This window comes from Zootermopsis nevadensis, unplaced genomic scaffold (assembly GCF_977971745.1).
Source record: "Zootermopsis nevadensis isolate Lab colony 2312 unplaced genomic scaffold, Znev_1.0 Znev_ptg000006l, whole genome shotgun sequence".
In the NCBI taxonomy this organism is placed as follows: domain Eukaryota; kingdom Metazoa; phylum Arthropoda; class Insecta; order Blattodea; family Termopsidae; genus Zootermopsis; species Zootermopsis nevadensis.
In genome coordinates this window covers 1,194,494-1,222,490 of record NW_028259138.1, presented here as the reverse complement: position 1 = coordinate 1,222,490, position 27,997 = coordinate 1,194,494, and the positions used below count along the sequence as shown (strand labels likewise).

At 37.0% G+C, this 27,997-nt stretch overlaps 1 protein-coding gene across 6 annotated transcripts in view; it reads left to right on the top strand.

Annotated features, from left to right (window-relative positions):
• Neto (Neuropilin and tolloid-like) overlaps positions 1–27,997 on the top strand; it is a 304,172-nt gene that overhangs the window by 259,570 nt on the left and 16,605 nt on the right. For all 6 annotated transcript variants that reach the window (XM_087343435.1, XM_087343436.1, XM_087343431.1 and 3 more), the window contains 3 exons: positions 2,219–2,471; positions 4,056–4,171; positions 22,594–22,740. In XM_087343435.1, the coding sequence (XP_087199561.1) occupies positions 2,219–2,471; positions 4,056–4,171; positions 22,594–22,740 (516 nt within the window). The remainder of the gene's footprint in view (positions 1–2,218; positions 2,472–4,055; positions 4,172–22,593; positions 22,741–27,997) is intronic.

Genomic DNA, 27,997 nt, shown 5'->3' with positions numbered 1-27,997 from the left:
GTGTTCCCATAATTTGTAAAAATATATTAATTTCTTCTGCATTCTATCCATTTTAATAATTTATAGTTTATAAACTATTTTTCCGGTGAATTTAAAAAGTATACCTTGTTGTTTCATCAAAGTAAATATTTAAAACATTTAAATGTACAGTCTGAAACAATTTAAAGTAACTGAGTTGGTTTACAGTAAGTTCACTTCTTTATACTCCTTGTTTGCTGTTTTATATTTATCGATATGTGTAATCGAATTAGAAAACGGACAGACACACATGACACAAGGAGATTCTTATATCTCTGAGCCTTTAGACTTCCATAAATGTTTCATGAATCAAGTCCTTAAGGTATTAAACAAGTTAACTAACCCCGCTACCAGGGAGTTAGTTAATTAAACCTGTTTGTTCTAACACAGCATGGAAATTGAAATCGAATTTGAAAATGATAATACTGAACTTTCGTAACTGTATGAATCAAGTCCTTCACTTTCCACCCTATCATTACCAGTTGGGGATATTTATTGAGAGAATGTACGTAAAGACTAAAACTAATTGTGGTTTTCCTTCACTCCCTGGCAGCAGTTTCGCGTTATTTCAGTCTTCGTTTAAATACAAAGCAGAATATTTAATGAAATTAATCGTACATGGCTGACATCTTTCAGTTTTAAGTTTGTGAGGAGAATCTTCACACTTCTAAGTTTTTAAAAAACATTATTTGGTAAAATAGTGACGAAATATGATATGCTTAAAAGACGAATGTATAAACACATTAAACGACAAAAATATATTTAAAAGCAAACAAAAAAACATTGGGCCTAAAGACACTATATGTATGGGTAAATTTGGATGCTAAATTCTTTGAGGACACAGAAACTTTAAGATATAAAAGTAAGTAAAATATTAGTGGTACATTGCAACTGGCATGCAAATGAATATTGGAAGTTAAACTGAACATAGATTACTTTGGTTTAAATAAGATTATGAGACATTTTGTAAGTGAGCTTTGTCAGTGATGAATGCATGCCGTCATGAGGAGCAGCTGGAAGGTTCTGTTAATTACGCGTTGTGTATACGGAGCTCTTAAAATTAACGCACTTGTGCAGAAGTCGGGGCCTTCTTCGTGTCCTTTCCAATGTTAATTCCTCTGTTTCATGTGCAGAGCTATTCAAGGGAGTCCGTTTTCATTTATATTGTAATTCAACGCTGCAAGGTGTCAGGCTAATGTAATTTTGTTTAGAACCAACCACTACTTTGCATGATTTTTGAATATCAATTCTAACTGCTTTTTTTCTTTATTTAGTGCAGGACGTAAAGTCCGGATCTCATATCAGATCTGCAACATGTCGGCCTACTCGAAATATTTTCCGATTTTTTCTTCATAGTTTAACGGACTATCATTGGTTACACGTGGGTTCTTCAGAACTGATAGATAAATTTATTCACTCGTGCTATTTACAATAAACTCTTATTTTTAACTTAAATTTTGTTATTCTGCAAGTCACTCTTGTTATAACAGATCTCCTCACTGCAGAACACCATTGTTTCTATCTCCCGACTTCAATCGCATCCCTGCCCCTCCCACAACTTCTTGCCCACCTTAAAAATGCGGAAATGTTGGAAAACCTTCAAGAACCGTTATGTCCTATCTATGAAAACTGGAGTTACAGACATGTAGGATTTGAGGTTTTCACGGCAGTGAGTTTGTAGATGGTTGTCTTCTGGGTTGTTGCGTCGTGTAATCTGGTAGAGGTTTACCGACGTTTCAGAGACCCTTGCTGCCTCCATCAGGCAGCAAGGGCCTCTGAAACGTCGGTAAACTTCTACCAGATTACACGGCGCAACAACCCAGAATACAACCATCTACAGACAACATGCTTAGATAGAATGAACAATTCAAGGCCAAATAAATGTCTGATTAGTCTGTAGTGTAATACGTTTTGCATTTGTGGAATTGTAGCCTGTTTGCAATAAATTAGTAGCATATGAAGTGGGGTATACAATAATACAAAATAAATCAATTTTCAAAGTTTTCTAGAGAACACCTGTGCATTTCTGGCATGAATTGTTTTAATAACTAACGCTGACAACCATTGCAACCCAAGGAAATACCACTGCCGAAATATAGATTAAGTTAATGTTTAGTTTTCAGGCTAGTTTTAGGTTAAACGTTCTTTCCATCTGATTTCTTACAGAAAAGTGTAATGTAGTATTAAATTGACGTTTCAGATCCAGCTGGTTTTCAAAACTTTCAACCTGTTCAAGCCAAATGACTGTCAGAAAAACTTCGTAGACATTTTCTCTCCAACTACCGATGTCAAGTCCCGAGTCAAGACGTTCTGTGGCGCTATTGCAGATGTTGTGAACTCGGAGAACAATATTCTCTACGTCCGTTTCTTTGCGGATTCGGATGCCAGGAACTCGACGTTCTCGTCTCTCTTCACTGCTTACAGAGAAGCTAAGAAGAACGACGAAAATGATGGTAAGATAACTAACATTTGGAACAAGTATAAATTCGATATTAAAATACTGCTACTTTAATCGGTGGTTAGCTTTATTCCACAGGTTGCGCGAGGCATTAAGCCGTTTTGGTCCCATTGGTGAAGACAAAAATTTCAATGTCCCTGCACGATTCCGATCCCCGCCTTACTGACTGAGCTGCAGTATTAATGATCTTAGTGTATATAAAATCGTTTATTGGAGTTTGGCCATTTTTATGTCCGCTAACTCCGTCTGTCTTCTGGCTTCTGTGTGACCAGGTCCGGCATTACACACTGCCGCTACTCTGCCGATTGGAAAAACATTTAATGCATATTCATGAACGATCTGTGACTACTGCTATTTTGTTGTTTGGCAACCAGTTTATGCATTAAGCCATCACTATCCGGCGCCAATCTGGTAAATAATAGAACAGTCAATACGAGTGTATATTATAACATTGTCATAATAAATATACATTTTAAATATTTTTGTATAATTTATTAAAGACTATTTATTGAAGAAGAAAACTTCCGCTGTTTCTGGTGATACTGTACGTACGTTCTTATATACGATTTCGTCTTTCTATTGTTACGTGTTCTTTGATCGATGTGCACGGAATGAACGCATAAAATGGCTGATCATATGTCAGTCAGTTTGTTCGAATGATCCAACTCGAAAACCACTGGACAGATTTGGAAGAAATTTGGTATGGACGAAAAGCCACCGGTATCTACCATAGAGTCGTTCTATTTTCCTACAATAAGCAATACCAACATGACAGACGAAAAAATTTCGTGAGATGCCACCGACAGTAACGTCATTTCCAGTTGGGGCATTCAATAGTGTATGGCTGTAGATCTAGGGGGAGTCTTGTTATGTATCCCCAGTAACTTACAGTACTTAAAAAGATATAAAAACAATATTTGTGTAGACAGAAACTAAATTTGTACAATTAAGATAACTGACAATCTTTTATTAATAATTATTATATTAAAATATTTCATCTGGGGTCAATCAAAATAAGAAATTTGCAAAAATCGCATTGTGTAGTCCGGTTCGGAATATAATATTCTATTATTGCACGTTCTGGAGGGCTAGGTTGTGTTAGGTTAGTTTACGTGTTGTTACTCTGTGAAAGAGAAACGTTGACAGTTGACCACCTCGCGACAGTCGGCGTAAAGTTTATGGCATCATGTCACATGTCATCACGAGACCGTTCTTCGCATTTTCGGAATATTTTGTCGGCGTCTAAACTGCAGACGTCGCGACGGGACGTAACGTGAATAACGATTACAATTTTGATAATATAATGTTGATCACATATAATACCAGTGACATTTTAGTGGTTAGCTCTTGCATCAAAATTTTGAGATCCAAGTTTCGAATTTCGACACGGAGACGAAGACATGCTACCCTGATTTAGTTTCTTCGCGATTTTCTTTATTCCCTGCAAGATAATGTAGAGTAGAGCCTCAAAATATTCGACAACCGCTTCGTCCGACATTTTAAAGTTCCTCAATGGCAATAATCCCGCCATAATTCGCCGTTAAGTGAATTAACAGATGAACGGACGGAATTATTGCAGGGCGCTGTAAGAGCGACGAGTTCGACTGTCAGGACGAGCGCTGCATCAAGAAGGAACTGGAGTGTAACGGGAACGAGAACTGTCGGTTCCGATGGGACGACGACGAACATTGCATAGTGAGTACCATTCATGTACAGTATTGACCCTACTTAGTTGTAGGATGCATTGTTAATCGGGGTTCGATTGTCCTGGTGTACGCAGGTTGCAATTTAAGATGTCTTTATAGTGTAGTTCGCCTGTTTTACAACAAACAGTATCTTGCCATATTAATAATTTTGAGTTTATTCTTTGGTTATGTTAGAGACATTTTACCACGTCATTTCTACACTACTGCATAAAACATCTTATTTATTAAATGTAGTTTTATCATAAATTATCGATATCACACTTAAGCCTAATTATTTCTGTCGTGACCCATGTCTTCCTGTGGCCACTTCGTGTGTTTATAGGTCTTCAAGCATCCACTTCCTTCCGTGGATTGCAACTAAAAATTCTTTTTAAAAAGATTTTTCTTTCGTGCTCTTAACATGATCCGACTGCATTTATGTACTTCGAAATTCTGCCTGGTCTGCAGTTCCTTCGTTAATATCTTCCCTTCTCTTCTGATATCAGAACGCAAATCATGTTTCTGATACATCACAAACCTCATTTTTTCAGCTTTATTCCTTCTATTTTTTGTTTCGTTTAAGTTTTTCTCTGATTACGAAACAATTGATTTTCTCATTATCCTAAACAAAGGCGTAGGTGCATCCGTAATAATATTACGTTTTTTTATTTTACGTCCAGTCTTTCAGTTTTGTACTATAATATTATTATTTACTTTATTTTATCATGATATCTGGCATCAGAAATAATCCAATTAACTTTATCGACGTTTGAAGCCTGGAATATGCATAACGTGTTTCTGTTACAAAATCTGAAGGAAAGTTGTTACATGGGATATTTCAGAATAAATAAAACATTAATATTAAATGGATCTTAGATAAATGTAGTGTCCGATACAAAGTAGGATTAACTGGCTGTTTATAGGATTCAATTGTGGATGTTATGGAACACAGAGATAAACCTTAGGATTCCGTCAGAACAGATTACATACATATATATATATATATATATATATATATATATATATATATATATTGCCAGAGTTTCGGTGAAGACTGCACCATTCAGTTTCTAATTCAGTCATTTCGAATTTTTATTATTTTACTAAGTCACAGTTTTTGTTCTTACATTTATGAATTTTTAATGATGGACAATGACTGAAAGTAAGTAAGATAATGAAACAGTAAATCCTCCAGGTAACATACCTCGAACGCTGAATTCAGAGCAGTTCTGCTCCAGTTAACAGGAAATTAAATCTTGATATACGCTTCAATCAGCGGCACTCACACTTTCCTCAGTAGAACTCGTCGGTAGAGGCACAGGGTATGCGACTTGTAATCAAACTCTTTTTGTAGAAAAGTTTAGAAAAAGGAAAGGTTAAGGAAAGGAGAACGTTGTTACTTATTTTGAAGTTTTAAGTGAAATTACTCGGTTGCTGAACAATTGACAAAGTGGCGATATTATTAAAATGAAAGTCTATCAATAATTACTCTTTTTTATTGAGAAAGTTAGGTAATTAGTTAGTAATTAAACATTCTCCTAACTAAAAAATGTGGCACACGTAATTGCTTTGTGATGAACCGAGATGAAAAAACCACCGATGAAAAGAAAGATGCTATATTACCGTCGAATTAACTGTTCGGTGTAGTCAATTGATATTTATGCTATTTTAAATATTCGTGACAGTGGACCATTATGGAAATGGTAGCTCGGAGGCTTCGGTTCGCACCAAGGTCAATCCATATGGGCAAAGTGGCACTGGAACAGGTTTCTGTCTGAGTCCTAGGGTTTTTCCTTGTGAATATTCTCATGTATCATCTGGCGGACGGACTATGGGCCCGTTGGCGACCCAGTTCCACAGTGACATTGTATCACTCCAGTGCAACATCCAAGGAGACGCGTTGTCTTCATAATGAGAATGCTTTTATATAGGCTACGTGCTGTTTCTCTCTATAAGTTTCTTTTGGAATGCCATGGTCGTGTATCACACAGTTAATCTTTTTCGATACTTCATGATGAAGAAATAGCCTTTCTGGGACTCACACTAGATCGCCGATTTACGGGCAGTGACGAAGATTCGCAATATCGCAACGTTATATCTCGATCCTTGTCGCGGCAAGCAGTCGTTTCCTCACTCCCTTGCTTGAATCCAACGACATTTAACAGGAAAGCGGCAGACGTTCTCAGCAGAACTTGAAAAAATGTAACGTAAGGTTTCTTTCGACCCATACTGTAACTGAATTTAGTTATGACGGCACCTGAGCAATAATATTATATGCAAGCATGTCCTCTTTTGTCCTTAATAGAATTTTCATCCTTGGTTTTTTACATGGGTGTTAGTTGAACGGAAAACTTTTGTTCTGGAATCACACCGTATTCCATTTACTATAATGTTGCCCAGGGATTTGTTATGACGGCATAGTTGATTGGATGTTACATGCAGGACATAGTTTTCATAGCGGTAAACAAAAAATAATTCTTTTGTTACCAAATACGTATTAATGCCCGTGGCATACAGTTTTACACGAAAATGTGAAGAGGATTTATGTAGATTGGAAAATTTTAAGGAAAGTTTTACATAACGGAGTTTTTTTGGCATCAGCTAGTCATAATAGGAGATTTTTGCACATAAACACATATTTCAGTATTATAGCCAATTCGTTAACATAATGATGTGTTGATTAATTTATATTCCTAATATTTTCATCTTCCGTGGTCACGTGGCTCTAAGTCTGGAGAAACTGCAACCTATGAATTTCGGCCATTCACAATGGTTCATCCAATAATTAATCAAACAAAAATTAAATTCTGCCGAACACTTCCGATTTGTCAAGCCATATGTACATTTCGTAATTTATATTATTGGCAGCGGTTGAGATCGAACCCTGTACGTTTTAATACTGGGCTATTACGATAACGACGATTTATGTTAGTGGCAACAGGTAGGATCGAACCCGAGACCTTTTGAATAATAAGATATTACTCTAACTCCATCATGCGAATTCTCCGAGTATTCACAAAGTTGAAAGATGACTGTGATGACGTCATCGCACAACCGGAGCGCATGTAGATCATTCTGTAAAGAGCCAGTTAACTTTGTCCAATTTCAATCAAACCTGAAATGGTTCATAGATGTTTCGTACAATCTCCAGTATTAAATTTCGCAAAAATCCGTTCAACTGTTCTATAGTAGTTACAGATGTGCAGACGGAGGGAAACATCTGTGCAGAGAGCAACAAGGGTTTAACGCAACGAGTATCGAGGGCTCTATTCTCGATCGGACCTTAAGGTTGACTGCACACCTCCACTTTGGTACAGCTATCAGAGTAGAAGTTTGTCATATTCGTGACGAAATGTTTTCGTAAATGGACAACCTATCGCGTTTTGTGGCGATATGCCGCTTATACTTTGCCATGGTCCGTGTAAACTGGATTCAGTGTGTACTGCTTGTGTGCTAAATAAAATATTGGCCCAACTTCCTTTGATACGACAGAAAGTAAACGGGTCCTCTAATTGGATTTGCGTCCATGAAGCTTTCCTTGGACGTCCGTGAAGGGTCATAGCTAATTAAAAAATAACTGAAACTGAGGCTTAGAGACTCAACTGAGAAGCTTGAAATGCTCTGCCAACCTCATGTCAGAAGAGGAAGCTCAGTTTTGCATTATATTCACTGCATTTTAATGTAATATTTTCACTCAACGTAACTTCGTAGTACTGACATACGATAAGAGACATGAAATTTCTTACGATGCGTTATTTAGCTGTGTATTATGCGAAGTGAGTAAAACACGATGAACGGGGTGGTCATATTCTTCCTTCAGGATAGCTTCTTTCATCACCGAAACCACAAAATAAATTTCGATTAAATTTGGTATCCATAGTCTGTACAACAAATTTTCTAATTTTGGTTTGTATATGTCCAATATGAGATCTACTTTACATAAACTTCACCAGTGTTCTCAGAAACAGGCAGGTCTTATCGTACAAGATATTGTTACGTATTAAAAATGTAGGCGTTAGTTTTATATTCCGGATGATTTGTTGTTGTCTTTTATGATTTGAGGATATGTTGTATTATTGCAAACAAGTAAAAAAGCAATGCATGTTGGTCTGGAAACGTCTTTGTTTTGAGCTTCTACCTGCACGAAGAATACTCCAGTACCAATCCTGGACGGCATTCGAACGCGTGAAATCAGTTTGCAGCAGTCAAATCAGAATCATTTAACTCGTAAACTGTAGAACTACAGTTTAATAAGTTTTCTGTGCATGCTAAAAAGCTATGTGGTAAGCTATAAACTGTACAGGAATTTACAAGCTTTATGCGAATTAACAAATTTGTTAATTGATCTTTATATAAGAGTTCATATGACAGTAGACAGAACTCTGGAATAATTTATACTTGTTTATTGTATGCCGTGTGCCCCTTGAGATCCTTTCGCGTACCACACTTTGAGAAACACTGTTAGCAAGATTCCGTTGATCACCAACTGCTCAGATCAAAACCCTGTACAAGGGGTGTCGTTATCCGATTACTCAGTCGGTGGCTTAGCCGGATAGTAGTTTGGTAATTAGTGAATTTTATGGTTGGTTGATCGATTGGTTACAGTAGCCGTAACCACATTTCATGCTTCAAGGTCACAACAAAATTGTACAACGTTGCAGCACGAACAGCGGAGCCGAGGCGAATGAAGACAGCTCAGAAGTTTCAGCGTTGCAGATCTAGCAACGCTCGTGATTTAGTCACGTGGTCAGGGTGGGGTAGGGGTGAAGTACTTTCTGGTCTTAAAGCATGCAGATACACATACGGTTGATTATATGCTTAGATGCTTGTCTCTTGGTTGATTGGTTCATTAAATAATCGATCACTATATTTGATGAGTTAATTTATTATTCAGTAGGCTGGTTGGTTTGTTTGTTTGTTAGCTTGCTAGTCAGTGAATTAGATATTCGATTCGTGAGTTTTTTTGTTATGTATGATTTGAGGTTTTTACAGCGGTGGGTAAGAAGAATTCTGTCTTCTGGGTTGTTGCCCTGATGACGGGAACAGTATGACCTCTGAAACGTTGGTTAACATCGACCAGACTACACAGCGCAACAACCCAGAAGACAGAAATCTTCATATTAAGAATCGCCCTGATGACGGAGGCAGTATGACCTCTGAAACGTTGGTTAACATCGACCAGACTACACAGCGCAACAACCCAGAAGACAGAAATCTTCATATTAAGAATCGCCCTGATGACGGAGGCAGTATGACCTCTGAAACGTTGGTTAACATCGACCAGACTACACAGCGCAACAACCCAGAAGACGGAATTCTTCATACTAAGAATCGCCCTGATGACGGAGACAGTATAACCTCTGAAACGTTTGTAAACATCGACCACACTACACAGCGCAACAACCCAGAAGACAGAAATTTTAATTTTTTTGTTAGTTTCTTTTATGGGCTTTAGAGGGATTTCGAACTAGTGGATCTGCTCTTTAAATGAAACATAGTCCCATTTTACTGTCATACTTTGAATGTTGATGTTTTGCTAGTTCGTCCATAATTCGTTTTTGTCTTTGGCTTCCAGAAAGAGCTTTCTACGTGCGTAATAAAATAAGTTTTTTTATAATAATGACGTTAAATGTAAGGAAAGCCTCCTTTAAAAATAATAGCCTGAATGTGTTTTTTCTCTACAAAGGAAAGCGTAAACAGTTCAGAAGCAAAGTGACGATGGGTAAATTTAAGTTTCTTGAGACCGATTACTGAAGTGACGCCTAATGCGTTTCTTACATAACAATGTTCAGCAATGACGCTATATGGCAACATTTATTTTACAAAAGACGCTGCCATTAGGCAGATTTCAGAAGCACGTAAATATCACTGTTGATATTGTATTGTTGTTCTTCGTTGAATTGGGTAGGAACGGGTACGGAGTAACGAGGAACGAATATGAAAGTACGGGAAGAAAAACGAACGGAATAAATGGGTCTAGGAAAGACGGGAAAAAAATCCCGTTGAATTTCAACGGGTCTCATACACTAGTTGTAACATATCGCTGGCCAGTTTGTAATAACAACTGTCTAACAGAAAATGGATAAAATACGGGTGAGTGAGGGTGGATGAATGCACGTTCACTGTTTTTGTTATCTAGGAGATAAGGAAATACTTTATAAGTGGCGTATGTTCGCGTGTAGCACAGCTGTAGACTACACATCAGACAGGAAGGAAACGAAAAATCACAAAAGTACAAAAATAGGATTATTAATTTAATACAAGCCACACCAGTTTCCAACATGTGTTGCGTTGTACCTATAAATGTGAAGATATACATTTAAATTATATTCATCATATTAAAATTCTTTAATGTTAAAAGTTATACATGTACAAATCTAAAGGTTGAGTGATAATTATTAGTAGACAAAACCTAGTGTTTATAAATTAGTGAATGGCAAACGATAACGCTCTGTAACAGAAGACACAAAAGTGGAATTTTTATTCTAATGCAAAACAGTTTATAGTTTACAGTGATTTTAGTGTTGTGGCAAAAATGTTGATGTTTAATGTTGTTAATAAGCGAGTGAGTTGCTGTGGTGTGGTAGAATTGTTGTAAAAGGAAAATGCATATGCTAGAAATAAGAAGAAGACTCCGAAAAGTGGAACCACTACGCCATTTTATAGTAGCTCGTGATGAAATAATTGGAACATGACTCTATAATTACGTGAAACATTGTAGTTGTATTGACTAATATAAATGGACTACGTATCTTTGTTGTGACCTGAATTTTATAGTGGGTCTATTATATTCAGATTATGTGACTGTTTCCGAAGGAAAATGCCCAAATTACTTTATAATCTTATTAAAAATAACTCCATATACATATTAATATCTTAATGTCTTTCACATATTAATCTTTTAATTTACCAATTATATAATAAGGAAGTTTTAGTTCGTGACGATTTGTTGTTTTGGTTTTATGGCATATTAATTCACTGTCTGTGTGTGTTTACTGATTTCGATTTCCCGTCATTCTTGATGGGAAGTTTACTAGTTTGTTCAAATTCTGGGACAGTAGGCTTACTTTAAAATATTCCATAACACTTTTTTTTAAAATTCTTCCAGATTAAACATTCGTAATCCTATTATATCTCATTGGACGTTACTTGAACCCAGCATTCAATACCGTTTCATAAACTAATCGTAGATTACAAACAATTGACCTATACCTAAGTAGAATTATTTGATCAATGCCTTAGGAATATACTTCATCCGCTCTTCACTTAATCAATCCCATCTTCGTATTTATAAAACGTCCGTCCTTTTCTCTGCCTCTCCGGAAGGCGATGAGTTCTAGAGGTCTAGGTCGGTTTCCTGGCTGGTTCAGTTCGAGAGATGATATTCCTCAGGCAGTGTCGTTATAACGGATAGGTGATCAAGAGGATGACGCAATGAACCTGAGGTGGCAGTGGGCTGAGTGATACTACCAGGTCATGCAGCGGGAATCATCTTCTAAATAGCTGATGTCCGTCATGCTAGACAATGCGGAAAAAATTGAAATTAAGTTTTGACGGTAGCAGCTCTGGTAGCAATTAATGCTAAGGAGGTTGTAAGTGGAGCCTTTAGTGGGTCTGGCGAGATTCCCGAGTGAGACGGTCTGTATTGCTGCGTTTGATAAGAATGTGACATCAATCGCTTTGAGGAATATTTAACTTTCAGTTTCTCTTACAAAGAAGTTTTATAAATTTTGTACGTTCAGTGCAGTATGAAAAGATAATGCTGCAATAAATTGTATTACTGTTCAACAAAAGAAAATGTTGATTTCAGTCAAATTTAGCGGGCAATATTTTAGGTCCATTGGAAAAAAATTATCTCAGTTCCCGGATTTTTTTCCAGTGGCTCTAACTGGTTACATTTTAATAATTTGACTTGAGGACAGAAGCAGAGACAGCTTCCGAAACGTCCTGTGTTTTTAACTAATTGTCGAAGCAGACATACTAACAATATATATTGGTTAAAAAATTTAGACTGATTTAGCTTAGATTTTAACATACAGATTTAGCTTAGATTTTAACATACAGATTTAATCACTAGTGTAAGAATGTAAATATGGAACTGCCCATAAACTAACAAACGAATGAACGATCACCCCTCGTTACGTGTGGTGAGAAACCTAACATTAAGGACTCCACTTACTCAAGGCCCCGTTTCAAATAGACCTCATGTCCCATTGGTGACTCATTGGCTGAGGTCCTTATACCTGATTAATGACCTCGGAAGTTGTTATTGGGCCAACAGATTTTCCCAGTCCGTTCCTTTCGCGTTTTAGAAATGTAGGTAAATTCTAGCCGTAGAGGTTAATACGTAACCGGTAATTCTCTCTCTCTCTCTCTCTGCACAATTAAGATTTTGGGGTAATTCGTGTTTTCCATCTGGCTGAATGCGTGTCTACTCATTCATTGCTAATCTTATTCCGAAATGTGATTTTAATTTACTTCGTCTGCTTAAAGCAGTTTTTTGATCTCAAATAAACCTCTTCATAGCACCTTAACAATATTACCTCCTCATTAACTGCCCCTAATAATAAATTTTCTAACAAGTATCCCAGTGGAAGCCCTATACGCGGACATAATAGTGTGCTCCCCTCCAAATATAAAAAAAAAATATTGTATTCAGTTTATGTAGGGTTTGGATTTATCGACTAGTTGGAAGTTGAACTTCACTGGAGAATTGTGTGTCCTGAGTTCTCATATTTAATATAATTCAGCGATACGTCTTATTATATGTAAATCAGAGACAGAGATACACAATATGGGCCAATGTACATATGCATATGTATACCTTATGTATGTGTGTGGTGATTATTTAACTAAATACTACTTTTTACCCTGTGCAGTGTGGTACAGTGGATTTATATTTAAAATAAATGAACAGCAAACTCAGTAGACATGCAAAATAGCAGGTAACGCTTATGGAAAATATGTTACTCTGTTGTGTTATATATCGCGTACTATGTTCCGTGATTACGTAGTTGCAGAGCCTCGTGTAACTTTTCCTTTAGAAGTCTCAGGTCAGAGATGCCTCAGACATCAAGAAGCCTTGTAAAGAAGATGCAATCCTCTTTGTTTTGTTTTTTCAACTACTAACGATGTATAATATAACACAATATTTCTTAACGTCAAAGAAGCCTGAGTGGGATTCCGCCTGACATCGCGAGGCGCTGCTACAAGTGTATTACAGTTTAAGAGCAGAATGTTGTATGAGTTCAGATGAGTTATGGTAGGATGATGGCAGCAGTTGTAAACTGCTGTGTTTAAGATATTTTGAAGTGTTTTTTTTTTTCTGGGAGAGCATTGAAAAACCTTAAAAAATCTAAGGATAGAGTGTTCCTGGCCGGGATACAAATCAGACGCATTTAAAATACTGGTCACAGTTGATCTGTCGACAACATCTTCATAAATTAACATTAATACTAACATAAGACTTGAAAACGTGTTTTTTGTTCTAAATTGGAATACATTTTGTAGTCACCAGGCCTAGCAGTCGAGCAGTTAGTTCTCCTGATTCATATTCGGGGTCTCAGGTTCGAATCTTGCCCGGAGATGGCTATTCTAGTGTTTTTATCGGTCTAGGACAGGGGTTGGGAACCTGCGGCCTGAAGGCCACATGTGGCCTTCTAGGTCCTTAAGTGCGGCCTTTTGACTGAATCCAAATTTTACAGAACAAATCCTTTTATTTTTATTAATACACTTTTCAAGACGCCCTTAAGGTCACAAATGACGGATACCCATCTAGAGGACCAACTGACACTGCGGACCTTCATGCTGCAACCAAACATTCAAATGCTTTCCAACAAAAAGCAGACACAACAAAGTCATTAAAAGATTAGTTAACTTTAAAATTAACAAATAGTTTTCATTTTTTGAAATTATTAAGTACATAGTAGTTAGATTTTTACAAAATAATGCACATTTTGAATTATATCTAATTGAAGTTTCTTGAATGCGGCTTTATTTGATTACAGCTAAATTAATGCGGCCTTTCAACATGAAAAGGTTCCCCATCCCTGGTCTTGGTTGCTCGAAAACTACGTTTGTGGGTCGGAATTATACTCGAATCATGAATGTGTCCGCTTCTTCTGTCTTGTGTATTTAGAGATTTTACGACGGACTGACTCACCCTACCACTCGTCCAAGGAGTTGTATCAAATGAAGAAAATTGTCCGAAAATATCGCATTAAAAATTTAGAGAAGACCATGGCCTAGAGTGGCATATAGTGTCTTTGCACTAAGCGTTTAAATAATTAAGCAAGCAAGTAATTAAGTAAGCAAGTAAGTAATACGTAGGTATGATTAATTTTTAACCTTTAAAAACGATGTCTATCATGCAAGAGCTTGAAATGTCATATCTAATGCATCGTGCCAGAAGGGGGTATCATATCTGAATTATCGAAGATATTTGGTTTAACGACATGAAATAGTGGGGTGTATGCCATGCCTGAAGGGCGTAATGCTGATGCCGCTGTACGCGGGGATACATTTGGGCATGCGAGCACTTGTCAAACGAAATAAGCGTAAGAATTTAGTTTCCTGTGAATCAATAATTTTGTTGATACGACACTCTGGCATAATTCCCTCGATATGATGATACGGTAGTAGCATCTTGAAGTTAATAATTGAAAGCGTCATTAAGAAATATGTTTATTAATTGGATAATGCATGTTAATTGACTACGGTTTTGTTGTCAAATATGACGAGGTTATTAAAGTATAACAACAACAACAACAATAATAATAATAATAATAATAATAGCAGGTACTTTATGCGTGGTTAGGGTAACTGTAATAAAATTATAAAAATAAACGTGTTGGTATATCTTTGACACTCAGTCTTATAGTATACGAATTTAATAACATGTTAGGCCTATGTGATATTATTTCGTGATGGATGTCGCCATACTTGAATATAAAATAACACGGCAACAGTGACGGAAAACTGCGCTGCCAAACTAATTACACTCATTAAGTACTCAATGCATCAGACAGGGGTAATTTGGGGGGGGGGGTTTAAGGGTTTCTGATTTTTATTCCCGGTACTTTCTGCAATTGATGTGTGAGTTGAGAGAATATTAAATATTGTTTAAACGCGCTACATTGAAACGAAATTTATAAATGTTTCGGCGTTCAGAACACGTCAGAAATGTATGATTCAGTATATACGACGTCTGAGTGTTGTCCCGTAAAGTCCCAGAAGAGGAGCACCAGAGTTGTTTATTTCGGCGAGGGATTACAGGAACAAAGGCACAACCTCGAAAAATTTGTCCTGGGTTTGAGCCCCTGTGAAGATAATTTCTTTAGCTCAGAAACTATGCAGGATAGAACAGAGCCAAGACCAGGGCTATTTCGATACAGAGATTTCATGAATGAAGTCCTCAATCCCGAAAATGTGTATTGAGTTTTAGTCCAAGCGAGAATGATTTTTTAAGCTCCGGAACTAAGCACAATAGAAGTATGGCTTCAAGACCAAAATTATTTCTTCCGGCGAAGGAGGTAATAGGAACAAACCTCATAAGCCCGAAAGCTGTCTTGTGTTCGAGTCTTGGTGAAGGTGTTTTCTATACTGTGGAAACTAAGTGTTTTAGAGCAACATAGTTATAGCTAACATTGTTTCGACAAAGGGAGCAGATTACCCTCCAAAATTCTTTGACTAAATATTTGAAGGAATATATAAATTGGAACTAAAGTTTTAACAGAGAATGCAAAAGAAGAAATTATTTACTCTCATACTACCGCTAATATAATATCTTCTGACTGCCCGTTTGATTTAAAACGTTTTCCGTTTTCCTTTGACTGTGATTTCTGTGATAATAAAGCCATAGTGGGCGTTGATTTAAGATGAAGTGTTTTTTCACGTAGTTGAGCCGGAAAGTCGATTCTGCAAACCGCTTACATAACTGGTGCCCATAGATAGAGCAATAAATGTAATTTATGAAGATATTCTGTGTTGGATGTTATCATTACAACGCATAACACTTGCATTCTCAAGAAAATCTTACTATTTAATGTGTTGAGCATCTTCATTAAAATAAAAAATACACTTTTATTCATATTATTCGACTTTTCTAGATTTTGTTAATTTCATAAATTCGCTTCTCAGCTTGCTGCTGTTTAATACATATCTGAGATCAACAAATTTGTGTTGCAACTAATGTGAGAAGTAATCAGTAAAATCTTGGTTAATATCGTGTGTTTGAAAGTAATTTGCAACAGATGATAATGTAAACACAAAAGTTCTTTGGTTTTGCTATCTTTTTGTTTGATATGCAGTGATACGTTACGAACGATCATGCTTGCGATAATCGATCAGGCAATAAAGGTTGATAAGAAATGTAATGCGGGAACTCTGCTAGAAGTCATTTGGTCGTTTCTTAACATCCCAGATTTTTAAAAGTATTCCATTCACAGTCTTCAATTGTACATTTATGTCGCTTTGAGATCTTTTCGAAAACAAACTTTTGACTTTATTTTCTTTTGTCTTCGAATCCCCAAGATTATGAAAATGAAGAAGTGTGTGAAGCCGACAGGCAAAAGACTAAAACAACATGTTTATAAAAGGAGAATAACGAATAAAAGAGACAAAAAGAAACTAGAGAGAGATAAAGAATGGGAAGCTGTATTATGATGACGAATTACGTCACAATCAAGAAACTTTCGATTCGTGGGTGTTTAATTACGAAACTTGACAGACTTGAAAACAGCGTGTCTGTGAGTTCAAGAGTGATACAAGGTAAAGTTAAATGAGCCGGTCGTTGTTAAAAGGCTCAGTATGAAAAATAATAATAACTGCCCAGGCTTCTGTGGCTGCAAGGCTCGAGTACTGGCTAGTGTGAATAAAGTATTTCGTGGTTTTCTCTGTTCTTTCCAAGGGAATGCTTGCCATGACTTTCCCCTTCCAAAACCTTCCTAGTAATCATTTATGATCAAGTGCCTATAGCTTATGGAATTGAGATTCTGTCGTTAAATAAATTAAAGATGAATCAAGATAATTATACTGTAGAATTTCGCAGTTTTTTCAATCGGCATGCTTGTGTGAGGAAAATGAGCTGGACAGTCGAAGGAGCATGAAGTATATATATATTCGACTTTTAGATTGTCGAAATCGTGTTTACTAAACGTAAATAAACTCAACGTGCTCGCGGTAGGTCCAGAACGTTCCAAAAATGTTTAAACAAATATGAAGAGCTGTTTTCCTTTCCAATTGTGGTTTTCAGTAGTTTTGGTGTACAAGGAGAGCAACTAAATTTTGGTTATTTCGGTGGCTGCTGTGTCTAGCTGTACGTTGCAACGCGCTTGTAATACGAACAAAAGTTGGGTATAAGATTTGTATGTAAAGACAGAAGTTCTGTTGACCATCAGCTCTCAGGTCTTTCCTGGCAGCCGACTCGCTCACTATTAATCACAGACACAATGCACGGCCCATCTAACGTCCCCCAGCGCTTACAACTGGCTGTCACATTTATTAAAGCATTTCTGTCTGTGGCATGACTGTTGAGTATCATCAGCAGGGGTTCACAAGTATCAACATTATACAACAGATATAAATAGGATGTTTCTATAATAAGGGTATGCTGCTCTGTGCAAATCAAAGGGTTAGATTTTGACTATTTCCTGAGTTTTGCACTAGATAGGCCTTATGTTTTCGAAAGTCGTATCACGAACACAATGTGTAGCGGGACTTCTTTACCTTTTGCTACTAATATACGTGATATAATAATTAATCATACAGAAATATTTCGCGTTGCGGCCATGTTATTTCCGATATTATCAAAGAGCATATTTCTGCTATATCTCGTATTTCTGATTCTTGGTGGTGGTGATACTTCAATAGACGTGAAATTATTTTTGTTTCATATATTATACGAGGGTCGCTCATTAAGTAATGCCCCACATTTTTTTCCTCAGAACATATTTATTCAAGATGGCTCAAATTTAGTGACAATATAAATCAATGTTTCCTTTACACATACTATTTTTCCACATAGTCCCCATCAACTTGTACGGTTTTACGCCAGCGTGGAACAAGTGCATGCATGCCTTGCCGGTACCAGCTCTTGTCCTGTGCACGTAGCCATGTCCTCACTGCTTGAATCACGCTCTCGTCATCTTCAAATCTTGTTCCGCGGATAGCATCTTTAAGTGGCCCAAAGAGATGGAAGTCGGAGGGTGCCAGATCTGGACTGTAGGGTGGATGGGGTAGCACCGTCCAACCCAATTTTGTGATTTCTTCCCGGGTTCTCAGACTTGTGTGAGGGCGTGCATTGTCGTGCAGGAGCAAAATTTCTGCTGGATGCTTGTGAGGCCGAACTCGTCGAAAACGCTTCTTGAGGGTTTTCAGGGTCCTGATGTACGCGTCTGAATTGATGGTCGCACCTCTTGGCATCACATCCACAAGAATGACCCCATCACTGTCCCAAAAGACAGTCATCATGACTTTTCCGGCGGAGGGAGTTGTCTTGAATTTCTTCTTTCTCGGTGATTGAGGATGATGCCACTCCATTGACTGCCTTTTTGTCTCTGGCTCAAAGTGGTGTATCCAGGTTTCGTCACCTGTAATGATCCGGGACAGAAAGACCTCTCCCTCAGCATCAAAACGCTCCAACAATTCAGAAGAAATCGTTTTCCTTTGAATCCTGTGGTCTGCTGTGAGACTTCGTGGAACCCATCTTGCGCACACCTTCGAATATGCGAGAGCCAGGATAATTGCAATCACACTTCCATTGCTGACTGAAAGCTGTTGGGCCAATTGTCGAGTTGTGATGCGCCGATCCTCACGAATAATGGCATCCGCGCGGTTCAACATGTCTGGATTGGTGGCTGTGGCAGGACGCCCAGAGCGCGGCAGATCACGGAGCTCGGTTTCTTCACTTCCTGAAGCTTTAACTCTCTTAGCCCAGCGACCAACGGTGCTCCTATCGACTGCACAGCTTCCATACACAGCACACAAACGTTTATGAATGTTCACCACCGTTTCTTTTTCAGCAACAAGGAATTCAATTACAGCTCGTTGCTTGTAACGAGAGTCGTTCACAGACGCCATTTTAACAGTTCACTACAGCTCCGCTATCGGTTGGAATCATTTGAAACTCCGTACACGAACGCGGGAAACATCAAATCTCAAGCATGTAAAAGTACACTTTTCTATCTTCATTATTGGCTGAGAAAAAAAATGTGGGGCATTACTTAATGAGCGACCCTCGTAGTTGGCTTAATTATCACCTCTTTCAGTCTTCATACATAAAATTTCTTGGGCCATATTTATTATTTTTATTGTATAGATTTATTTTCATTTGTGGTCTTTAAATGTGATTATCACATAAATTAGGCGATTTATTGCTTTTTTTGTTTTGTTTTTCATTAGTATATCCAGTATTCTGGTGTTAATGTTTTCGTCGATATTATTATTTAGTACGTCTGTATTTTTCATTTTTTCCGCCGGTTACTTCTGTGTTTCATTTGTTAACAAACTGGAAAAATCTTTCATCACGAACTCCAGAATTTTTCTCCCACGCTAACTCCAAGAAAGTGGAAAGTATTTATTTCTGCTGTTGACAAATCATTTGCATTAAACCACAGATTCCATTACGAGTGCTTTTAAGAACATGAGTGAATGTTTTTAAAGTTGAAATAACTTCTGCGTTGTGCCGTTGTGAATTAGGGATTTGCAGGGAGCAGTGTGATAATTTTCATGTTGGTTCCTGCTCTGTTTGAATTGAACTCTTTTGCACTAGTTATCAGCGGCTGCCAGTATTATATATCAAATAACAAATAAAGTTTAAGCTCAAAATCTGTACGTATTATGTATTAAGTTTTATTTACTAAAGTGATTTCTATTCCACAAACAAAAAATAGGTATTACTAAAATTACTACGTTACTTTAATCTGATAGCTGAATTTTCTGAACATCAGATTTTATAGTTTTTTAATTGGGTAATGACATCTTCTCTACACCAAACGTAATTGTCAAACCACTAAGATGTTTTTTAATTGTGCGTATCCTTCGTACCAGAAATACTGATTATACTGCCGTGACCCGGTTTCTTGAATTCAGTAATGACATTTCCTTCACAATATTTTATCAGAGGATGATTTCAAACAAAAAAGAACTAATTAAGTAAGTGACAAGAACTGCACAGCTAAGAGTCCTTCTTAAGGTCATAGTAGCTCAGCTGTTTAAGACATCTCCCGCATTTTATAGAACTCTGAAGTTCATTATAATTTTCAAGACGGTCTATTATGGGAATATCACAAATTATGATGCTCTTTGACATTCAGTTTTCGTAATTTTGTTCCCTTAAAACACATAAGGCAACGTGTAAAGTTAATTATTATGTCTGTAGATACGAGATAGGATAACACAAATTCTGAAAAAAAACTGAATATTACTATGCAGTCACAGAATTTATTCTGCTTTTAAATTCCTCCGATTTTTAGGCTAGTTACAAAATTGCGTGTATTATCTTTGCCTTATCTGTCTGTCGATCTGTTTGTATCGAGAAACGCTGAACGGATTTTAATGAAAATTGATATTGGAAATTTCGCTATTGTTTAGCGACACGTTATAGTTTTAGTTAAAATCGGACAATAGTAATGGTCATTTAATTTGAAGTCTTGTTACGTTATCTTCTCACACCTGGAGCGTAACTCGTAAAATATTTATCTGAACAAAAATGGTTCAAATATAAGCTGTAAATTACAGAAAAATCAAATGCGCAATTTATGTCCAGCGCATTTTTCCATGCATCTTATGGATTTCTAGATGACCAAAGAAAGATTGTGTCAACTCTAACCCGGGACCTGCTGGCTCGATTTTCATAGTATTTTATATTGCAGATTGTTTTACGTTGCCGGTATTTACAGAGAGCACACAAATTTGCAGTCGCAAATTAAAATTCTATAACCAGTAACGGAGCTAACGTGCCAGAATTGTTACGTTATGCCTTTCTTTCTTTCCAACTTACTTATTGTCGTTCCCAAATAGCGGAAGAATTTTCTCTGCTTTATTTAGTTTTGCAATATTGGGTTATATATCTTCTGCCTTTAAACAGCAGTAAACTCTTTGTAACCATCTCTTCTGGTAGCTGGGCCCAGTGGCTCAGGCCAGCATCGTTTATTTTGGAAAACGAGGTTCTGTCTGCTCCACTCCCTGCCTTGTACTCCTATAAATATAGTGGTCGGACACATAACACGGTGTTCACCCCCGTCGGCTTTGCGCGGCTCACTGGACCACATAAATACCGTGTTGAGCACTTCGAAATTTGAGTTTCATTTAATGAATAGAATTAAAATTGGCATTGCATTTCGGATTCTGTATTTATTCTACAGCCATTTAACTCGAGAGACCATGCACATGTACAGAGTAGTAGAGACGAATGGAGCTAGGCAGTGTCTATGTTATGTTCTGTGATTGCATTACAACCGCTGTTTGACACTACAGATAATGTGTTACTGATTATCCTAATTATATTTAATCTTTCTTATAGACTGTGGGACCGCCGGGTTGTAAACGAGGTAAATTTATTGAGACCGCGTAACAGTTTATTAGGAAGACTGCAAAGGTGTTATCTGTACCGGAAGACACCCGGTTTCCTATTTCCGCGTGCGTTCTTCACAAATTTGGGATTTTAATCACGAAGCCTAGCATACACTACACCAACCTAGGCCAATCTCGTCTTTCCAAACATTGCCTAGCCTCTCCTGCCTTGGCCTTTTATAACCTAGCCTAACCTAACCTAAGTTACCTTTGGCTTCCGTTGTTATCTTGATTACTACAGTTGCCAAACCTCTCCTAGCCTTATCTACCCTACATTTCTAACCTATAACTGACAAATCATCGAACTAAGTTATACGAAAATGTAAATGGATCGTATACAAACACATTCTGCTTTTATTTTATTTAATGTTGCTGTTTTAGCTGTATAGGTCAGGCGAAATAATGTCGAATGGGGAATCGCGAATATGTAAGTTGCCTATTCTGTGTTTGTCTGCAGGGACTCACGAAAACCGAAGAAAAGTAGTAGACAGTGTAGCCTAGCACCGAGCTAAGATGTACACGGGACCACCGACTGGCGCTGTGGACAGCTTTGTCAGTAGTTCAAAGATGCCTTTTGTTATTCTTTCTGTATGTATAGTTTTAGTTAAGAGATACATTACTCAATTTCCGGCCTCAATACAAACCCCAGTTTCTCATATACGCTAGAATTCCAAGCGCAACTTTTGCGACCAATGGTGTGGAAGAAGTACCAGTAACTTTTTAAAGTTAATTTAGTTGTAATTGTTCTTTAAATTTTTGTTTTATTAGTCTTACATAATTGCTTATAATTACAGCGAAAATAGTTGACTGAACGCATCAAAATATAGCGGGAGTATTGACATTTGTTGTCTTCTAATATAGCCGCAGACTGGAACTCTGGCAGAGACGCTAAAGAAGGACCACGTCATCATCATCCTGGTGATATTCTGCCTCATCCTGTCCGGCATGTGCTTCACATTCCTCTTCAACTGCGTGCGGAAACTAATTCATGACCACAGTATCATACAGGTCAGTGGTAGTAACTTCTGGCTCTCTAATTGCGCGCTGGGAGTAAGTAACGATCACATCATTATTAGGTTGGTATCTCATTGCTGTTTAATTGCATGCGGAAATTGCGTCACTGTCAAGGTGTCATACGTGTCATAATCTCACGATAATGCAGAAATGAAATTAGGAATATCGAGACGAATTTTATGCTTCTTTGCATGAAGTATGTAAAATGAACGCACAGTGGGGAGGTAATGCTAATTTTTTGTTCTGTCCTCATGTTTCAGTAAACTACTGAATAGATTTATACAGAATTTGGAATTTAAGATCATTACCCTAGAACATTGTTACAGATCTGATTTTGATTATCGGCAGATGTACTTACTTCCTGTTTTACAATGTCAATATATATTAAAAATATTAAAATATATTAAAATTGGCCGTCAATCACAATATAAGATAATTAAAAGTTCCTTATCGAGTACTCGATTTACATGTGGAACATTTACGACATGTTTCGGCTATATATAGCCGTCATCAGGTGTTATATTATAAACTTTTTACTGAATTACTGATATTTAATGATGATTTTCAGTTCTAATTTTTCTTATCGTGTTCTCGTCCTTCATATTTTATTTTCATATCTTAATGTCAATATAAATCTTATCGTTTCTCTTCAAAAGTGCTGTCCATACGTTACGTAAAATATTGATTACAGTAAGCCTTATAGGTTTTGATTGAATCATACTTTAGTAGGTTAACATTTAAAGTAATACGAGAAAAATTCTTCTGCCAAAGTACGTGTTTCTATCTGTAATGATTTAACAATGAAACGAGGTTAAAGAAAGTAAATGGATAATTCTATTCGACCTGTTCTATTCGTTTAATATTTCTCAGAAAAAACAACGTCACTAGCAGTTCTGTAGGGTAACTCTTGTCCAATGTCAGGTTGGCGCACGATTTGTTTACATGAAAATTCACACAGCACATGTAGTTATATTGCAATTTATTGCATGAATATTTTCAGCCTTTACTTTAATTTTCCACGTCATACTTAATGCAAACTGTGGTTTCCATTACCACCTTCCGTCTCATTAAAACTGTTTTAAATTCAGCATGTTCCACTGTTGCATTTCATATGACACCCGAAAGACTCAGGTCCCTTCGTTATGGGATGTGTGAGACATTTAACGGTGCACACAGCAAAGGAATATTGAGCGGAACAGGCAGAATACCTTGCTTTCACCGTTACGAACTTCGTACCTACACCTACGAGGTAGATGCAAAAGATGGAAAAAATTAATTTCGTTCCGAGTATATGAAGATTTCAAATACTTCCACGATTTTACACTTATATCTCTGGTTTTAGTTCATGTACATTTATCGCAAACGTGTTATTGAAAGAGGTAGTGCCTGCACATCTGCGCAGAACCATCCAGCGCAGTGGTCAAGTGATTATCTCCCGGCTTCGTATTCGGGAAGTTCTGACCTTAAACAGAATTATCCTGACTTTTTCGCGGTCTTTCTCAGCCCTTTCAGACAAACTATGGAGCATTTAGGTCACTCATCACTCCATAGTCACACAAATTATCTCCTGAAAAGACTTAAATTCATTGTCGCGGCTGAATAATTTGCACTCCATATTAAGATATCTGGTTTTTGAGCCCGAGCCTGGTGGCCGGCTATCCTGCTTGAGGTTTTTTGTGGGTTTCCTGAGTGTTCCAGGAAGATGCTGGGATAATACTTTAAATTATACCAAGGCCACTGCCTTCCACATCCTTTCCAATTCATTTCTTATTAACCACCCTTTCATTTACACTATATTTTGACCTACAGAACGCATCATTAAATAGACCACAAATGAATAAATATTCATTGTCCATTTGAAAGATTAAATTTCTTCATATTTTTTAATGCAGAGGCAATGAAAGAGGTTTATTTCATGCCAGTAGCGCTAAAGTAGTCGGGGTTAATAACTTTTATGTGGGCGAGAGTCTGATTGGGTCATAACGTCATCAGGGAGGATTCCCCATTCCCAAGTAACCATGGTAACTATCCCAACCGTGGTAACGAAAGTAAATGTTTACAGTCACACTGAGATGAGCTTAAGAAAGGTTTTTATATTGTGATGTGAAGAGGACGTTAAAATCGTTCGATGTAAGTGGAAATTGAAATGATTTAACATTTTGTTCCAAAATTTAAACAAATCACAATCGGTTTTCCCTTCCTCCAGTTGTTTGTGTTTATGGACAGACAGACAGATATTCAGAGCTGAACGGACACTCCACAGAGTTTAGAACGCCCCTAAAAAAAGCGGTTGTTTTGTCCAGCCCAATGAAACTGCAGTCTTAATATTGAACGACAAGCGATTAACCAGAAAATCTAACACGTGAATCTTCCATTGCGGTGAAGATATTAGTGCTGATTTTCTGGGTTGTGACACCGTTTCGTCTTGAAGGTGGTTATCAACTTTTTGCAGTAATGTTTCGCTTCCATACTCAGGTCGAACATACCCTTTTTCGAAACCACACTGCGTCACAACGAAGAAGACCGCAGTCTACTTTAGCCTCAAATGATGCGACCGTTATCCACCTGCTGGAGTCACGCTCGTCTCGCCTTCGAATGCCTAGCACTAACCACAGATTATTCATGTAAATATCGTTCCTGTGTTATAGATATGAATATCACTGGCCGTACACTGCTAAAACACGACATGAAGTTTCAATTATATAAGCTTCTAAAGCGGAAATACGGTAATTTGTGTATATTAAATCTATAGATAACTGACAATGGAAAGCCACATAGCGATTAATTGACATTTTGTAAATTCGTTGAACCGTTGGGCTTTGTGTAAAGCCCGCCTCTGCAGAACAGAGGAAGACAGAATTATCAAATCACGAAAAGCGATATTTGAAATCCCTTTCTGTGAAGACCTTCATAACTTCTAGTTTATTTAGCGAACATTCATGCGCCATATTTCAAATCGAGCATATGAAAATTTAAATATTAAAACACCAAAAATTATGGCCTTATGATTGTCTTACGTTGATATGAAAATTAATATCTCAATCTAAGGGAAGTGTATGCATTTGTAATGCTTGAATAACATGATGAAAATATTGTTTGAATCTAGGTGAGATGATATAACGAAGTACTTTTAAAAAAATTGCATTATTGGAAAATTATACATTCATACTTTTTGCGTAACATTGTTAGGGCCGATTGAATCAAAATATGAAGTGTGAAGATCGTGTGAGTCACATGTTGAAATAAGGAATTCTTACAATATTTTGGATGCAAAATGAAGAAAAGGTACCATTTAGGAAATGTGGGCGTATATAGAAGTATTTGAGCTGATATAATGTTCTGTTTAAACATAATCAATTGTCTTTATTTAAAATAATATAAGAATTAAAAGTTCCAAAATTTACTGCGTCCTGGAGACTGGCTTTTTCTTCAGGTATGAAGATGAGTACTTCCTTCATGTGGCCTTGAAGATCAGGTATATCTTTCGGACCCCACAGAATAAGCGAATATTATTTAAGACGGACATAAACGGGTCTAATATTTTAAGTTTTTAATCACATCTTGATGTAATTTTAACATAAAATAGATAATATCCAAATAAAATATACTAACACACAATATGGCCACGTGGATTTAGAGGTTAAACGTGAGCGGGTGGACAGATACACAACTCTTTAAGCATATTTATATGATTAAAATAATTATAATTAACCATTAATGTTCTGTAAATCTCACGTACTTACAGCCAAGAAATTAAAAGCTCGTCCGGTAATACATCTAAAACAATTATAACCAGAATAATAATTGAATATTGAATTATTCAATATTGCTGATAACAGAGGCCAATCAAACATTTCAGTCTCGGGTTCGAATCCTGCTCGGGATGAGCAAGCACATGCCCTGACATAGGGAATTCCTACATTCTGTAAGCCCTATAAAGTGGTTAAAATATTCATCGTTTCAGAAGTCAATTGTGAATCGGAAATGACCAGAGGGCTTCATCTGTACTTAATAAATAAAGACTATAACTAATTCGTTGTTATTTAGTCAGTCAATAATCACGAATAATTATAAAATAATTACTACAGTTTAAGTAGTAATGTCATTATTATCTGTTCACCTAGACTAGGCGTGCAAGTCATGCGGGCCCCGGAAATATTTTCTCTGGCCCAGGGGCAAACGGTTCAACAGCGCTTGGGCCCCTGAAAAATCATCTTTCAAAGTTAATCAAGAATAATAGAACGACGTTATTTTTAAATAAGGGCACACAAAATTGTACTTTTTTATTCGTGCCTCTTTCCATTATTTTTAAATGTATCTACTTCTTATAGAAAACATTTAATATTAATGTAAAACATTAATCTATTATTTACACATAATGCATAACGTCTACATACTTTTAACCGTTGTAATTATCACACAAGATATAAGATACTGCTGCCCGAAACACTTCTGTACTGTACATATTTGCCCACACGTACTTTCAAGTTGTGCACTCCTGTTCTTGACTATGATTAAGCTACACAAATCTGGATTATATACCTTTAACACGGCAATATGATTCTGTATCAGCAATAAAATCCTACAAGTTTATTTTCATATGGTGAGATACAAGCAAGACCACATTTATAAAGTAAGCTTTTAATTCAATGGATTATTTACTTTAAAGCGAGGATGTCGGGCACTGAAAGCAAAACTACGGATGTTTAAGGTTATGAAGGGGAGTTCAACGAGATGGAAAAATCTGCGCTGATAACCTGTGAAATACTTTCCTGCAAGAGTGCACGCGACATAATACTAGGAGCACGCACACACATACACACACAATCTTTCTCGCCATGCTTCTTGTAAAATTTACGGACCTGAATCTGTGTGTGGCCTCATGTGCGTAAAATCTAAAATCTCGACTCCGTACATGAGGGATTGGAAGATCTTTTCCTGCGCCATATATTTTCAAACATTCCGTGGATATGATCAAGGAGGAGTGGCTGTCGTTACCTGTGTTTCATCTCCAGAACTAATCAGCATATTTATTTGAGTTTTGTACTGTGTGATGTGCCCTCTAAATAGAGCCAATTTCAGGTCTACTGAATGTGAAGAAAATTCCGAAGAAATGAATTCTTAACTAAATATTCATATTACTAAATTCTCATAATTCGTTGCAAGATCAAGCGGAAATATTCTGCGACACTAACTATACGTAGTTCATAGATTATCACGGCGGTGATTATGAAGATGGCTGTCTTCTGGG